Source organism: Berghia stephanieae, chromosome 3, assembly GCF_034508935.2.
Source record: "Berghia stephanieae isolate SIO BIC M18660-M18661 chromosome 3, UCSD_Bste_1.3, whole genome shotgun sequence".
Lineage (NCBI taxonomy): Eukaryota > Metazoa > Mollusca > Gastropoda > Nudibranchia > Aeolidiidae > Berghia > Berghia stephanieae.
Window position 1 is genome coordinate 48,904,545 of NC_088362.1, and position 17,825 is coordinate 48,922,369.

A 17,825-nucleotide genomic window follows, 5' to 3' on the forward strand; every position below is an offset into this window, starting at 1 on the left:
TTCTCTATGTAGAAGTTTGACAATAGGATTAAAAAGAATTGCTTCAGTTAGACCTTTCCTAACAAGAGAAGTAACATGCAAACTAATAACATCTTTCATACTATCTAAATAGATTACTGTAATTCGTTGATCTCGAATGTAAGCAACGATAAAATATCACGCCTTCAAAGTATCCAGAATGCGGCTGCTAAATTGATTTTAAGAAAGAAGATAACATCCTACTCGTTGCCACTTTTGTATGAGCTGCATTGGTTACCAGTTAAAGTGAGAATCGAATTCAAACTAGCAGTATTGTGCTATAAGTGCCTTAATGATCAAGCACCATTGTATATTACTGAATTTTTAGAAACGTATAAGCCAACGAGGAGTCTACGTTCTGCACTAGATTCTACAAAATTAATTGTTACAAATAAATATAAATATAAATTTTACGGCGGCAGATCGTTCAGTCACGTCGGACCTTCCATCTGGAACTCTCTTCCTAAAAGAGTAAGAGAAGCGCAGTCCTTATCAATATTTAAATCAAAGTTAAAACACCATCTCTTTGTTAAAACACATCTTGATTAATGCATCTTTGTAATTTGACCCCAATATGAATGTTAATTTAGTTTATGTTATTATATCATTATTTTATATTATTTCCGTATTTGACATAGCATGTGGATGTATTATAACATATCTTGTATTAATGACTTTATGTTTAGTTATTACATTGTTGTATAATGATAATATTATGTTGATGTAGTTTGTATAATGTTTCATTTGTATAATAATGTCACTGTATTATTGTTTCGCGCATTGAGCATCACCCAGTGATGAAAATGCGCGTTATAAATGTCATGTATTATTATTATTATCATTATTATTAAACACGCGCATTCTCAGCAGTATTTGCTCGGTAACCTAATGTAAGTCAAGGTGGTACATTCGTCATTGTGAGTGTTATTCAGGTCAACAGCAAAGCAAAGTTGGCGCGGAGGCCCCTGTTACTGTTGCCATACTTTCTAGACTCTACTGAAAGATTTAAAAATTAGAAATGCATTTTTTTACAGCTAGATAAACAGATAACTTGATTTCCTTTTATAATTTAAAGTCAGTCTGAAAGTTTGTTGAGTCAAACAGATATAATAAAATACGTACCAACGACACTAACACTCTCAAAAACAACCAATTTCGACACTGTAAAAAGTTGTCAGTTTGGTGTTTTTACGCAAATCGTTGCATTCGAAATAATGTATTCACTTAATGTAAATGTTGTTGCTCAAAGCTCGAAGAAATAAATAAAAATGTGAAATTGAATGTAAGCTTCAATTTAATTACAAAAACAGATCAAATGAACTTTTGAATGAAACACCACAGATGAATGAGATAATGTGGTAGTGGAGTAATTAAAATGAATAAACAAAGCATTGGTAGGCAGGAAATACTATTCAACGGTCGTAACGTCACTTCCTTCTTAATGACGCATGTTAACTTAGTAACACCGGCTCTAAACTATCGGAACAATGGCGGACGCCCCTATGAAATATTTCTCCGGCGAGCATAAAAGTTTATCCAGAGGAGAAAAACATTATAAATATGATCTTGTTATGACTTTTATACATTCTGATCACAAGGCATATGAAAAGTTCTAGCCAGCATGAAGAATAAAAAGAACCAAGATGGCCGCCGTTGCCGGGTGGCGTGACATCAGACTATTGAATCCTATTAGTATGTTCCTATGTAAGGAAGCACGAATTAAAATAGAATAGTAGATATTTCTAAAAGGTGCGCAATTAATTAAGTGAAAAGAAGGGAGGCGGGGAGGAACTGTGCAATGCAGTTTATATAGTGAAATATAAAAACGCGTAGACTGTTGTTGGAAAATAAATACAACGGAATTAAAATAATTACAAAAAATAACAAATAAGGAATCTCGGTATAAGTAGATAAGGTAAATAGACATAAAGAATGATGGGACAGTACGTTTTTGACAAACAACAACAACAAAATAAAAAAAAAGAATAAAAAAAAAAGAACCCCCCCCCCCTCTATAAAATGGCAAAGACGCGGTAAACGAATACACTGATGATAATCCTTTCTTTAAAAAATATAGCCTTGTGGAGAACATTGTGCTTATTTGAGTCAATAAAAAAATTGATACGGCGCACAACTCTTCTGAAAGATGTGAAAAATAGAAATGTATTCTTTACAGATAGATAAACAGATAACTTGATTTCCTTTTATAGTTTAAAGTCAGTTTGAAAGTTCGTTAAGTCAAACAGATATCATAAAAAATTTACCGAAGACACTAACATCTCATGGCCACACACTCAACTCTATCTGTCGAGTAGAGTCCTTACTTCCGTTGTGTTGATTTAGCGGTGATTAGTGTTATTATGTAGTTGTGTGTTCTCATTGCGTGTATGTCTATATGTGTGCGTGTGTGTGTATGTATGTGTATGTGTGTGTGTGTGGTGTATACATGTGTGTGTGTGTGTGTGTGTGTGTGTGTGTTTTGGAATGTGGTTGCGTGGAAGAAAAAAAAAAGGGGGGGGGGGGGGGGGGGGGGAGGGTGTCCATCAAGTAGAGAAATTCCTGAGCAAGGGGGGGGGGGGGGGGGGGGAGGGATGTGTTTGCTAGGAACTGTCAGATTGGCATTTTTTCAGCAAATCGTGGCATTCATAGTGATATAATTCACTTGATCACATGAAGGTATTCGGATTTACAGAAATTTTAAACACGTTTCACCGATTAACAACATCAACTAATATTACTGCTGATATTACTGTCGTTTTTATGCCATCGATGTGATAATTATTGCCCTGGGAAATATTTAGTTAAACGTTTCGGCAAACTATCAATTGGTTCTGTCTAGCTTCTAGCCCGAACAAACCAAAAGTAGACAGATTCGGGGACTTGATATTTTTCGCGTCCGCTTCAGATTTTCATTTGACCTCACATAAGTAAAGGGGAGACATTCCGAATGCTCCTACATCCCCAGTATTCATTCAATTTGTATTTCCACCGTTGATCTTTTGTCAGGCGTTTATTTATTCAATTTGTCATCATATAAACGCGTTTTAAAAACTCTAGAACAAACCTTGATAGATTTGTGAAAGTTTAAAATTTCCTAATTTGACCATTGTTTTGAATCTCGGCCGCCATTTTAATTTGTGAAGTATTGAAGGTAGTGCAAAGCACTCCCAAGTAAAGCGTGGTAAAGACTTGAGACTTATTGACATTGATATCTACTGACTGATAAACATCGATTAAAATGTGCATCTAATCGTAATCAAGCAAATCAAGAAAATGATTCTGGCAATATCGAATGAAAATAGTTCTTTCCCCGCGAAATTGCGGGCTTTCTACTAGTGATAAAATATTATAAAATGATAACAATCGACGTTTACACATACATGCACATAAATCAATAGTGACAGCAGCATGTAGTCATCTGTGGTGTTTCATTATTTGATGCTTTCAATGTGATGATATGACTTGACTTGACTTAGATACCTTTCGCGTCTCGACCGAAAGATCGGGTCGCCTTGGCTGTTTCCAGTATTTCCTGTGTGAGGTGTCTCCAATATTGCCGGTCCTCTGCTAGGGTTCTCAGATTTTCAAGGTCCCCTGCCGTTATGAGACTAATGCTTTGTCCAAGTGTTGTGAGGTTTTTGTTTAGGATCACAGGGAGTGTTGTGATCGGTCTTCCTCTGAAAAGGTTCCCGTGTTTTTGGAAGTATCCCGACATGGCTTGGTTAGCTGGTATGTTTTTGTCCCTGCGTAGTATGTGACCGAAAAGTTGCCATCGTTGTTGTAAAATGTCAAGGGAGATTGGTATTTCTTTTGTGATCTTATAGAGTGATTCATTTGAGATCTTTTTTGGGTATTTGATGTCCAGTACCCTTCTTAGCTGTGTGCGATGGAAGGCATCCAGATGTTCTTCTTCGGATTTTGTCAACGCCCAAGTGCCGCAGTTATACAGAAGTACCGGTTTTACAAGAGCATGGTACAGTTTCAGTGATGATATCGGGTGGATAATATCCAGGTTTAACTTCTTTGGTAATAAATTAAACAATAATAATAATAATCTAAAAAATCGAAATTTAAAACCAGAAAATAGAAGTTGCAATGAAGGTAAAAAAAAAAGGTTTTAGAAATACCTTATTAAATGTTATGAACAGTCAGGTGGATAAGCGCAGTGGATAAGCTGTTAGACTCTAACATTGAAAGTACTGGGTTCAATCCCATTGCGGACATTTTATTTTTTAAAGTTTACTTTATTGAGAAAGACATCATTTTTGTTATTATAGTTACTGGACATGTATTTAAAACCTTAAATTAATCTATTATTATTATTATTATTACTATTATTATTATTATTATTATTATTATTATTATTATATTATTATTATTATTATATTATTATTATTATTATTATTATTATTATTATTATTATTATATTATTATTATTTTTATTATCATTATCATTATCATTATATTATTATTATTATTATTATTATTATTTATTATTATTATTATTATTATTATTATTATTATTATTATTATTATTATTATTATTATTATTATTATTATTATTTATGATTATTATTATTTATTATTATTATTATTATTATTATTATTATTATTATTATTATTATTATTATTATTATTATTATTATTATTATTATTATGTAATATTATTTTTCCTTTAAAAACAACAACGGTACCATTCAATGTGTTTTCGACGTGCATGTATGTGTAAACGTCGATTGTTATCATTTTATAATATTTTATCATTATCATCAGTGTCTTCGTTTACCGCGTCTTTGCCATTTTATTGGGGGGGGGGGGGGGTTCTTTTTTTTCTTCTTCTTTGTTATTTTTAATTTTTATTTTGTTGTTGTTGTTTTTCAAAAACTTCCTGTCCCATCATTGTTTATGTCTATTTACCTTATCTACGCCATTCACACTACACATCTCTCATTCGTCGTGTTTTGTTGATAAAGGGGAAATCAGAAACGTCCACAGTATGTCTTCGTCTATTAAATTGAAGATTACAATTCAACACTTATCGTTGTTTTTTCCTTCGAGCTTCAAGCAGCAACATTTTCATTAATCAACCAGCAGCGCCAACGGAGGTGCATAAAAACGCCACCAAACATGATCACCAGAGTACTGTACTACTGAAAGGTAAGTTCTCGATCCCAGGATCGTCTTTCAACTCTGCTCACGTCTGCTACTTCAGGTTTATTTTCGCAGTTGATTTTCTTACCACAACCTGTTTTCACACACGGACAACTGTATGTTGCTGTGTCACAGGTCAGAGGTTATAGCGGCACACTTCATGTTGGGCCACACATAAAAATCAACAGAGGATGTGCCAAGTTACACAGACAACGTTGTTTACCAATCTGCCCTCATTAAATTATGGTGGGTACAATATCGAATGAAAATAGTTCTTTCCCCGCGAAATTACCGGCTTTTTACTTGTAATTTAAATAAGCATTTAAAAATTATGAATAATTTAAATCTCCGTTATTTGTGGGATGATTCATTTGTCATTCTTGGTATCACTTTTATTGTAATGAAGACGCCGAGTTTTTTTTATTATGCGAAATTGTAACTTTGTATTTTTTTAGCACCGAGAATAATGTTTGGTAAATAAAAATATTACCCTCTTTAATCCGCCGGCGCCGTCTATTCTTGTAGAATAGTGAGTCAAGCGTCCCAAAGTCTTGAACTAATCACACGCTCTCTAGTCGGTCGTCCAAAACAAAGACGCGACAAGCTGACAAGGTATGATACTGTTATGCACCCCCCCCCCCCAAAAAAAAAAAAAACAAAAAAAAAAAAAAAACAAACAAACAAAACAAAAACAAAAAAAAAAAAAACAAAAAAAAAAAAACAACCCCCCCCCCCCAAAAAAAAAAAAGGCTAATTATTTCATCAAGGTGGTGATTGTGGTCACTCAAGGCATAGGCGGTGACTCATGCTCAACAGTTTTAAGTCTATAATACACTATATGTATATATTAGATTTACAATAGTTGAGCATACTTATAACAGGCCCCGCGGTTTTGTCAGAGTTTGGCAGCTTTACCAAAAAAAAAAAAAAAAAAAAAAAGAAAGAAAAGAAAGAAAAAAAAAGAATATATATATATATATATATATATATATATATATTATATATATATATATATATATATATATATAAACAAAAACATGCTTGACATCAATTGATACGTTATCGAATACGTTTCTGTTTATTATCCCGTATCGTGCTTGTAAATGAGTTTGTTATTTATTTATTGGTTGCCTTGTTTTTAAATATGTACTATATTGATTGAAGAAAACAAGACTGTGGTGGACTTTTAGAAATAGACAATAGCATACACATAATATGCTATTCACACATGCATGTATTTTATTCATACAATTTATGGGATTCACTACATTCACTGAGCTCAACAGTAGAAGAATCAGTCATGTGGCACGTTAAACACACACACACACACCACACACACACACACATATATTATATATATATATATATATATATATATATATATATATATATATAAGTAGTAATATAAAAAGCATGAGAAACCCTTGTTAAATTGTTAAATTAAAAATTGCATGATCAGCAGTTTATAAAAATAGTGTGTAAGTGTGTTATAGTATTACACATGTGTAATAGGTGTGTCAATTGTATTATTGTTGTGTGTTGTACACACTTTGCAGTTATTTTTAATTGTATTATTGTGTGTTTTACACACTTTGTAATTATTAATGTCGTTAATATACATGCGTAGGATAAACCGTTATTAAATTGTAAAATATGTATTATCATTGTATTATAGTATTGTGTAAGTTTGTTATAGTATTAGATATATATGTAAAACGTGTGTTAATTTTATTATTGTCGTGTGTTTTACACACTTTGTAGTTATTTTTAAAATTGTATTATTGTGTGTTTTACACACTTTGTAATTATTTCTTAACATACATGCGCAGGAGAAACCGTTGTTAATTTCTTTAATATGTATTATGATTATTTTATTATAGTGTAATTGTGTTATAGTATAAGATATATCTAATCCTTGTGTTGATTGTATTATTGTTGTGTGTTTTACACACTTTGTAATTATTTCCGTCTTAGATGTGCGATAGCTATATTGATAAGATTTAAAAAATAGATAACAAAAAGTCCATGTTTTAATGTCATTATCCTAATGTAATGTTTGTGAATAGATACGAAGATGCAACGTCACATAAGTTAATAACACTCACTTTAAACAATGTTGATATATTTTAGAATAATAATAATCATAGGTTCAAAATTACTCATAATAGATCTCGCATCTCTATTCGGATTTGAACTTGAGACATTTTCGTGCGATAGATAGACGCCTTACAATTTGATCAATAAAGAATCGTTGTGTGAATACGACACATGGTCGTGAGCAAAACACTTCGTTGTTTTCTTGCTATCCTTGTCTTCTGACACACTCGATACTCGTAAAAACAGACGGCAGGGAATAATCTTCGTTCACGCGTCACGTCTTATTGGTACATCTATATTCCGTTCGTGCTATCACCAATTGACAATGATGATTTGTTAACAACGATCATCTCCAAGTGTAACCCCCTCCTTCTTCATATTTTACAGTCTAATTCAATAAATGGAATATGGCTGCTCTAAATAATTAGTTCGAGTTATTTAGTCATATAATTATTCATCACAAGACTTCGCGAAAACGTTATAGAAAAAAATACTATACTATCAACTTAAGTAACTGTGACTGTAATTTTGATTATCTCGCCTCATTGGACACTACATTCTAAATATCTCATTTTATTTTGTGTGACCTCACCATTACCATCGCACCATGAATTTAAAACTTCTAGCATCAAAAAAAATATTCCATTATTTAACTAAAAAAGATCTAGAAATATCAACGTGACGTTACGATCATGTTACAGAAGAATTTTTTTTACCTGTATTAGACAGAGTGGTAATTGCGAATAAGCATCAGTTAAAAGAATTTTTAGACTATATAAAATTGATAGAAACAGCGGTTAGCACAGCCCAAGGAATTTACCCAATGGAAACCGTACGGTGCTCTTATTGGCTAACCAACCAGCGGCCTCGATGAGAAAAATATCCGCCATTTTGATGTTGGCTGGGAATCGCGTTACTATAGTAAACAAGCGCTGATCGGCCGTTCATGAAAACAAGTTGCTGCTCGCTCGTTTAACTCAAAATTATTCAAAACGATCTCTCTAAAATGATATAAATGTGACTTCTTAAGGTTTTCTTCACGGTCAAAACCACACAACATTCTATTAATGATTACGTCCGAGGCAAAAAGGAATATTGACAGGTCGACCGAGATTTGAACTCGTGAGACGACAAACATCAATGCAAAGTGTAGCGAGAGTCAAGCTATTGTTTGTCTTGTCCTATTCTATATAGAGAAAAGGATAAATAGTATAGCCTCGTGTGTGAGTGGTTGCGTGTCATAGTCTTGTTTTTAAATTGTTTCTGTTGTTTATGTGTGTAGTGATGACTCTCTCACACTCAATTTCAATGCCGAAAGAGGAATTCCCGCACACAAGAAAGGGGAATTGGGGTGGTATTTGGCATACATATTGTATAATATCTAGTTCTAAATAGATAACTGATTAGAATTATATTATGATATATAAACACAATGCAAAATACAATTCCGAAGTTTCCTTATTTCAAATGAAGTAAAGCTCCAAAACCTAATGGTAGTGATTGTAGTACTGAGTGTTAGTGAGGTGATGTGGTGTTAGTGGTGGTTGTAGTTGTTGTAGTAATAGTGATGATGATGTGATGGTGGTGATGATTGTAGTTGTAGTAGTAGTGGTAATGGTAATGATATGGTGGTGGTGGTGGTTGTAGTAGTAGTGGTCGTGATGATGATGTGGTGGTGGTGTTTGTAGTAGTAGTGGTAATGATGCGGCTATGTGGTCTAGTAGTATGACACTCACTTCCGGATCGGAAGGTCCTGGGTTCGAGCCTCGCGCTCGGCGCATAGTTGAGTCCTTGGAAAAGGCTCTTTACTCACATTCTCTCACCGTACTCAGGTGTAAAATGAGTACCTGGCCGTTAACAGAGTTGTCTTTGTCCGAAAAATTGTCATATCGCTTAACAGGCGTCATGTCCCGTCCTACATGTTAAATGTTGACCAGGGACCCCTTGTAAAGCGCTTTGAGCACATTTAGTAGATATTGCACTATATAAAGCTCAATTAAAAAAAATATTTCAATGATGATGATATGGTGGTGGTGGTTGCAGTAGTAGTAGTGGTAGTGATGATAATGTGGTGGTGGTTGTAGTTGTTATAGTAGTGATAGTGATGATGATGTGGTGGTGGTTGTAGTAGTAGTGGTAGTGATGATGATGTGGTTGTGGTGGTTGTAGTAGTAGTTGTAATGGTGATGATATGGTGGTAGTGGTGGTTGCAGTAGTAGTGGTAGTGATGACGATGTGGTTGTGGTGGTTGTAGTAGTAGTGGTAATGGTAATGATATGGTGGTAGTGGTGGTTGTAGTAGTAGTGGTAATGGTAATGATACGGTGGTGGTTGTAGTAGTAGTGGTCGTGATGACGATGTGGTTGTGGTGGTTGTAGTAGTAGTGGTAGTGATGCTATTGTGGTGGTGGTTGTAGTAGTAGTGGTGGTGGTGGTTGTGGTAGTAGTGGTAATGATGATGATATGGTGGTGGTGGTTGCAGTAGTAGTGGTAGTGATGACGATGTGGTTGTGGTGATTGTAGTAGTGGTAATGATGATGATGTGCTGGTGGTGGTGTAGTAGTAGTGGTAGTGATAATGATGTGGGGCTGGTGGTTGTAGTAGTAGTGTTAGTGATGATATTGAGGTGGTGGTTGTAGTAGTAGATGATGTGGTGGTTGGAAAACACATTACTGGTTATTATAATACATGATTACACACATTCTCTAACTTCATTTTTTGACAGCTTCGTTGTGCCATAAATATACGCAACAGTTCTGAAACATTTTATTGTGGATTTTGATATTGTTTGTTGTTTTTCTTGTGTCGTTATGTTGACATAGATACCGAATGAATGGTAATTACTACATTCTCAGCCAACAACAAAATGGCGCTGAATGCTTTCATTGGTGGACACGTTTTAGGCTTCGTACGTATTCTCATTCGTTTAATTCTATGGCACAGCCAGAGACTATTCTTTAGGTAGACTTGCAGAGAGAGGTCAGCATTGGTTATTAGAACAAAAATTTAGATTTCTTCTTGTTTATATCACATCGGTCAAGGGAATGATTGAGGCCGCTCAACAGGAATAAGACACGTAAGTTTTTATATTTAATTTTATTTTATTTTTAAATTCCCCCTCTCCTTCCTCCTCCTGAGTTGATTTTTTTTGTCTGTTTGTTTTCCATCTTGTCTTTCATTATGATGCGATATTTTATAAATATCTTTTATTTTTATTTTTAGACAGTGTAAACCGCCTGGTGTGTAATCGTTATACCAATACTCTCACGATATCCGTAAAGGTTTATTGTACTCATTCACACATGAGACGAGAGATTTTAAATGAGTAACCATTATTACCAAGACCACAACGCAACCATTTTTAAAAACAATAATACTCATCCAGTCACGGATATCGTCTGTGATTACTGGATTTATCATATTTAATACTGAACTTTCGAGACCTTCATATCAAGATAGGACATCGTCATTACCACAACCACCACCACTACCACCACCACTACCACCACCACCACCATCACCACTACCACCACCACCACCATCATCATCATTATTATCATCATCATCATCATCATCACCATCGCCACCACCACCATCATCATCATCATCATCATCATCAGCATCAGCATTCTCTTCAGCAGCAGCAACGACAACGACAAAAGCAGTCACATTCTCATCCTTTTCGATTTCAAATACAATATAACACAAAACTCAGGGAGACATTTTTAAACAACTTTATTAATCAGTAAATACCCACCACCATTTATAGAACATTGAACATTAATAATAATAATAATAATAATAATAATAATAATAATAATAATAATAATAATAATAATAATAATAATAATAATAATAATAATAATAATATAATAATAATGATGATGATGATGATGATGATGATAATAATAATAATAATAATAATAATAATAATAATAATAATAATAATAATAATAATAATAATAATAATAATAATAATAATAATAATAATACATTTATTATTATTTTATAGTAAATTAATATCTACTATGTCTGTTAATATCTCCAAAAGTTTTCCTCTGTCGATCGTATCAAAGGCTGCGGACATATCGATTCCGGTTATTGTTATGGATATGTTTTCTTTGAGTGCCTTTGCTGCCAACCATTTATGTGTCCATACAACGTCCGATGTGCTTCGGTCTTGGCGAAACCCGCTTTGGCTATGTGATAGATATTTTTCTATTTTCGGTCTAATTCTGTTGAGGACAATAGTTGACAGTGTTTTTCTTATGGTATTCAGTAATGTTATTGGGCGCAGGTTGTTTACGGGTCCTTTCGTTTTTCCTGGTTTTTGTATTGTAATTAGGACACCGCTGTTTATGTCCCAGTCTTTGTGTGTTGAGAATGTTTTGTTCATTATGTTTGCAATGCTCAGATCCAGGGAGAGGGTACCGCATTTCAGCAATTCAGCGGGAATTTCATCTTCGCCTGGGGATCTGTTATTGTTTAGGCACTTTATGCTATTTCTAACTTCAGTTGTTGTGATGCGGTTGTTTAGGTCTCTAGGGTTTCCTGAGAAGGGCGATATTTGTGAGACTTGTTTGTGAAATTTCTGCTGGAAGTGGTCAGTTACAATGTCAAGGATATCGTTGGGATTTGTTGTCTGTTTGCCAAATTTATCCTGTAGTTTTGGGTTCTCGAATGGTTTTCGGTTCAGAGATTTCGTCGCTTTGAACATAGACGATGCGTTATTTTTGGACTTTTCTATGTCTTCCACTTTTTTGTCTAATTCCTCGTTTCTGTGTTTTATTGTAAGTGATCGAATTGAATGCAGTATTTTGTTTCGTTCCGTTTTCAGGTTCATTATTTCTTCCGAGTCTTTCGTGTTTTGTATCCTGATCCTAAGTTCTTTTTGTTGCCGCGAAGACGAGCTCCGAATAATCCGATTTCTCCTCAGCAACACAAAGATACAACCAAGGATATACGGGGCCACAAAACAGACGCAGTTCGAAAGTAACATCGGGACCCCCCAAGGAGATAGTCTGAGCCCGATTCTGTTCACAATATACTTAGAACACGCTCTGAAAGAAGTTCGAAAAGTCATTCCAAAACCAACGACTCATATTGAGAATGCAATCCCTAGAGAAATCGCCTATGCAGATGATGTCGATTTTATTGGATCAACACCAGCAAATATAGACATCATACAAAATACCCTCATGAAATATAACCTCCAAGTCAATGCCAATAAAACCGAATTTACAACAATATCGAGGAACAAAGAGGAATGGAAAAGAACAAAGAAAGTCGGCTCACTAATTGGAGACACCGAGGATGTACAAAGAAGAAAACAGCTATCAAACGCCGCACTCAGTAAACTCACCAATGTATGGATTAGAGGTGACAAAATAAAGAGAAAAACCAAACTGAAACTGTACCGTGCTCTTGTAAAACCGGTACTTCTGTATAACTGCGGCACTTGGGCGTTGACAAAATCCAAAGAAGAACATCTGGATGCCTTCCATCGCAAACAGCTAAGAAGGGTACTGGACATCAAATACCCAAAAAAGATCTCAAATGAATCACTCTATAAGATCACAAAAGAAAGACCAATCTCCCTTGACATTTTACAACAACGATATCAACTTTTCGGTCACATACTACGCAGGGACAAAAACATACCAGCTAACAAAGCAATGTCGGGATACTTCCAAAAACACGGGAACCTTTTCAGAGGAAGACCGATCACAACACTCCCTGTGATCCTAAACAAAAACATCACAACACTTGGACAAAGCATTAGTCTCATAACGGCAGGGGACCTTGAAAATCTGAGAACCCTAGCAGAGGACCGGCAATATTGGAGACACCTCACACAGGAAATACTGGAAACAGCCAAGGCGACCCGATCTTTCGGTCGAGACGCGAAAGGCATCTAAGTCAGTAAGTCAAGTCAAATTAATATGAACATCACAATTGTATGGTTATATACATAATCAATTGGCATTTCGATAACAATCAAGTAGACCATGAATATGGAAATAGCTTAATCAAGATTATTTTAATTTTTTTGGTTTAAATTAAACAAAGATGAAAACGATTGCATTAATATTGATGGTGATAGCGATAGTAGTAGTAGTAGTAGTAGTAGTAGTAGTAGTAGTAGTAGTAGTAGTAGTACTAGTAGTAGTAGTAGTAGTAGTAGTAGTAGTAGTAGTAGTAGTAATAGTAGTAGTAGTAGTAGTAGTAGTAGTAGTAGTAGTAGAAGAAATAGTAATGATTACAATAATGGTGATAATAATAATAATGATAATAATAATAATAATAATAATAATAATAATAATAATAATAATAATAATAATAATAATAATAATAATAATAATAATAATAATAATAATGATAATAATAACATTATTGGGTTACATTGACAGTATATATATATATATATATATATATATATATATATATATATATATATTTGTAGTATATCAAAGTATATCATAATAATAATACATGATATTTATAACGCGCATTTGCATCACCGGGTGATGCTAAATGCGCAAAATCATCATCATATCATTCCAATATAAACATAAATAAATACCCTTCACCGTGTTGTGTACTTACAATAGAGATGATATAGCATATAAAACGGAGGGAATCATTTTTATTAGATTACACCATTGTGATAGAGACAAATTGATTCCTATAATCGTAGGTTTTTCATTAAAAATTTTTCTAATATCTATGATAGATTTCTGTTCATTTGTTCTACATAGACTCAACCTGACACTATCAAATAAGTTGAATTGTTTCATACATCCAGTTGTGTTTGATTTTACGATATCTAATCTCCCAAAGCCACATGTTTCATTAAAATTACTTGATTTATTCCACGTGTTTGTACCACCGCCATACCAGATACTTAACAAGATGAAAAAAATAACCCAACTAACAACTGTTAAAACCAACATTGAAATCAAAGCGTAAATAAGCAGTTTTTCTTTAACACGTCTGACACAATACACTCTGTTGCTATCCATAGTTAATTATTTATCTGTTATATTGAAGCAAAATGTGGTAAGTACAAAGGTGTTTGAGTAAACTGTTTAATTTTCTCCTCGCAACCTAGTTTTGAATCATTATCGAAGGTGTACCCACCTTTATTATTATTAACAAATGTTTGCCCGTTATCAAAATGAGATTTGTAGAAGGGTTGTGAAATTAACTCTCCCTCTTTACTTTTATTTACAAATGAGTTAACATTTTTTTGTTTAAAATCAGAGTTAATATTATCGCGAATTTTAATCAAACGTTGAAATTCCTTTTGATCTAGTTTGATACCTTTTGGTAGAGGTGATAATTTTCTATTTTTTTTCTGCGTACGGTTGAATATGAAGTCTGGTGATACCTCTCCAAGTTTTTACCCTGGCGTAAATGTTTCTACCTAATGGATACATAACACACTCTGTCTTTTTCATATCCATCTCAATTGGAGTTCTTTATTCGAATGCTTAAAACTAGGCTGTGATAAGCACCAAGCTAGGTTTTGAAGCAGTTTGAACCAGTCTAAACCAGATTACTTTGTTATACTCGTTCAACCAATCATCTTCTTTTTTTCATCATTTGAACAACCAGGGAAATAACCCTTTTGTCGTTATTTTTAAGTTTGTGTGAATGAAACTGAGACAACAGACGTGACATACTAAAACCTTTGGCTTTCATTACAACAAAATAAACACAGTACATACCACACACGGAACTAGTTAGATCTTGTAATAAACGCGTGTTGTGGTAACAAACCGAACTATGCCGTGTTATGAAACTCTGTATTTCAGGATAAAATGAAGGAGCGAAACCAAAACTATCCATAAATTCCATTGTACCGAATCCGTTTTGATAGACACATACCCAGTGTTCTCCAGGTCCTCGGCTATTACCCGTATTGATTATAAAGGCACTAGGCTCTCGGGTGTTAACCCTCTTAGGAAGTAAATCCTTTGGATATACCCCTCTAAATATCCGCCTTGAAAAAATATTACATTTCAGAAAGTTTACAATGTCATAAGTATTCATCTTTAAAAATCGATCAATACTTGACGGGAGTGATCCAATTCAACAATACTATCCATTTCACCGTAAACGATCACATGTATAGGATTTGGGAGGGCTTCAGAGAACTTCAGTTCTAAACGCAGAGCACCGCTTTTCACCAGCTCAAACTGATCACCATCCAACAAACTGGGACTTAAATCGAAAGAGAATAATGTATATCCCCAGAATAATCATTATAACTTATTCCGTTCCCGGCGTCCTTGTTTACCAAACCATTGGCTAACATCAGGCTGTGATACGCTCTTACATATCTGTTGTTTTTAAAATCAGGTGTTAGAGCTTTTGATGGGATTTGATGTCCATCCATGTATAAGGCTAAAAAGGATAGATCATGCTGTTTGAAATCAAAAGGATTTTTATTATACGTCCCATTAAACGCAGAGCTATCTACTATACCTATTATTATTATCTTATTTGGGGTTTGACTTAAAAATAGATTATCTTGAATAGCGCTTAAATTACCTGTCGGGATAGCGAAAGTTTTTTGAACAACTCTTTTCAATGGATATTTTATGTTACCTTTTTTTAAAGCACTCTCGTGAGCTAGTTGAACAGCAGGATTTAATTTAGCCTTTCTGACATGAATAGACGCATGAGTGATCTTACTCCGAAAACCGGAGGTATTATCATTAGCTATCAGATTAAATGAATCTTTAGAGGGTGTGAGTCTGATTTTTACATCCACACCATTTATCAAATATCTTTCTTGATGTGTAAAGTCCAAGTGTAATCTTCCTAGCATGTCTATTTCTTTGCTGTTTGCGGTCAGGGATCGCCTGATTTTTAGTCCTTTATTCTCATCACCTGTGGTCTTTTCAGTGTGGTGAGGTGTATCGGTATAAAAAAATTGACTTGTCAGATGACTCTTCTTTGCTTCTGGACTCGAGTTCAATAATGTTTCAAAAATAGCTCTGTATGGATACAGATTGTCACTGGTTGAAACGAGAGTATCGTTTAATATGAGGTCAACCTGGGAGAACAGAGAGTGCAAGAAATAATTCGCAGGTGCCACATCCGCATTATCATCCAGATTTGTTCCATCCGCTTTTGTAATCTTGGCCTTAATATGTAAATACGTATTGGTTAAATCGATATAATCACTCGTACCTCCGCTGATTGTAAATTCAATAGGCGCTCCAAGTGTTAATGTTGAGAGAGGGTGAAATTCTACAAATGATCCGCTTTGCACAGATGTTTGAGTCGGTAAGACAGTGAATAGATCTAAACCAGAATCTAAACTTTCCGATGATTGGTGATGCAACAGAGACATGTTTATCCGAAAATATCTTTGGGGTTTCTCTTCTCTCTATGTCTTACGTTTTTACCTTTGTTTCTCTTCGAGGTGCTTCTTTTTATACGTTTTCTTTGCGGCTCACCAGGTGGAGTGGGTGGTGTTATTCCCACACCACTTACAACTTTGTGAACTGCTTTATCCAATAATCGTTTTCCAGCTCTGGTAGCTCTATCTTTCACGGCAGATCTAACGCTTTTCCCGGATAACACATCACCAGCAACTTCTAAACCCGTGCGAGCAGATTCTTTGAGTAATGATTTCCCGCCTTTTTAAAAAAATAGGAATAATAGTTCTGCCTATAGATCCAAGTAGTTTTCCAAAACCTCTTCCTCTGTAATTTCTCCCACCAACAAAGACTGGTAATCCGTGTCCGGCTTGTGTAGAATAATAATCCTCATATGCTTTTTTATCTGCCTGAAATGCACCCGACCTCATGATGACGTCAATAATCTTCCGGTCTTTTTTTTTCGAAAATGTAATGTCACCACTGTCTTTCCCTCTTCGAATTTCACCTCCTTTCCGGTATCCGTGGTCACCAGGATCTCCACTGTGTTGAATTGAAATCGATTTATAGGTACGTAATTAATCTTGTCGAATATGAAATGTAATACGTCAGCTTCTCTGTCACCGGGTGGGATGATACGAACCAAGGGTGCTAGGGTATCTCCTACAGGTCTGGGTTGGAAAAGATCACAGTATATGTATACAGAATCGTGATCTTTATTGATCTTTACTATACCTTTGCTCTGATAATTACCACGCCCCCAGAGTAAATGTTGATCCGTAATATGAAGGATTTCGGCTAATGTTGGACAGAGTTCTATAATGCTACCTTTCCTGTAAAGTCTTATCGTAGCTTTACGAGTCGACGAGTTGTAAAACAATTTGATATTACCGTAATTTTTTTTGGATGAATTCACTTTGATTAGGTTGTTGATAGTCGAAATTAATTCATCAGCAGTCTTATATAGTCCAGAGGGTATCCGTATTGTTTTTTGTTCTGTGTCATTGTCGTTTCGGAAACATAACCAGCACTCTTTTTCATTAATGTTACGGTAAGAATTTGGGAGTATAATTTCAGAAAGACCGACCTCGTAATTCTCATTTAAATCAAATGACTCAGCTAACTTTGTAAAAAAATGACCCGCGTGGTTATCGGGGTAATATATCATA

The 17,825-nt window shown here is 34.5% G+C and overlaps 1 protein-coding gene across 4 annotated transcripts in view; it reads left to right on the top strand.

The window, feature by feature from the left end:
* The first annotated feature begins 3,399 nt into the window (after positions 1-3,399).
* LOC144967914 (uncharacterized) overlaps positions 3,400-17,825 on the top strand; it is a 32,426-nt gene continuing 18,000 nt past the window's right edge. Inside the window, exons 1-3 of one of the 4 annotated variants that reach the window (XM_078905676.1) lie at positions 3,400-3,467; positions 4,004-4,044; positions 5,077-5,175. In XM_078905676.1, coding sequence (XP_078761802.1) covers positions 3,457-3,467; positions 4,004-4,044; positions 5,077-5,175 — 151 coding nt within the window. In that variant the 5' untranslated portion in view covers positions 3,400-3,456. Of the gene's footprint in view, positions 3,468-4,003; positions 4,045-4,991; positions 5,176-9,901; positions 10,341-17,825 lie in introns of those variants that run through there. The other 3 variants (XM_078905677.1, XM_078905678.1, XM_078905680.1) reach the window with 3 other exon arrangements.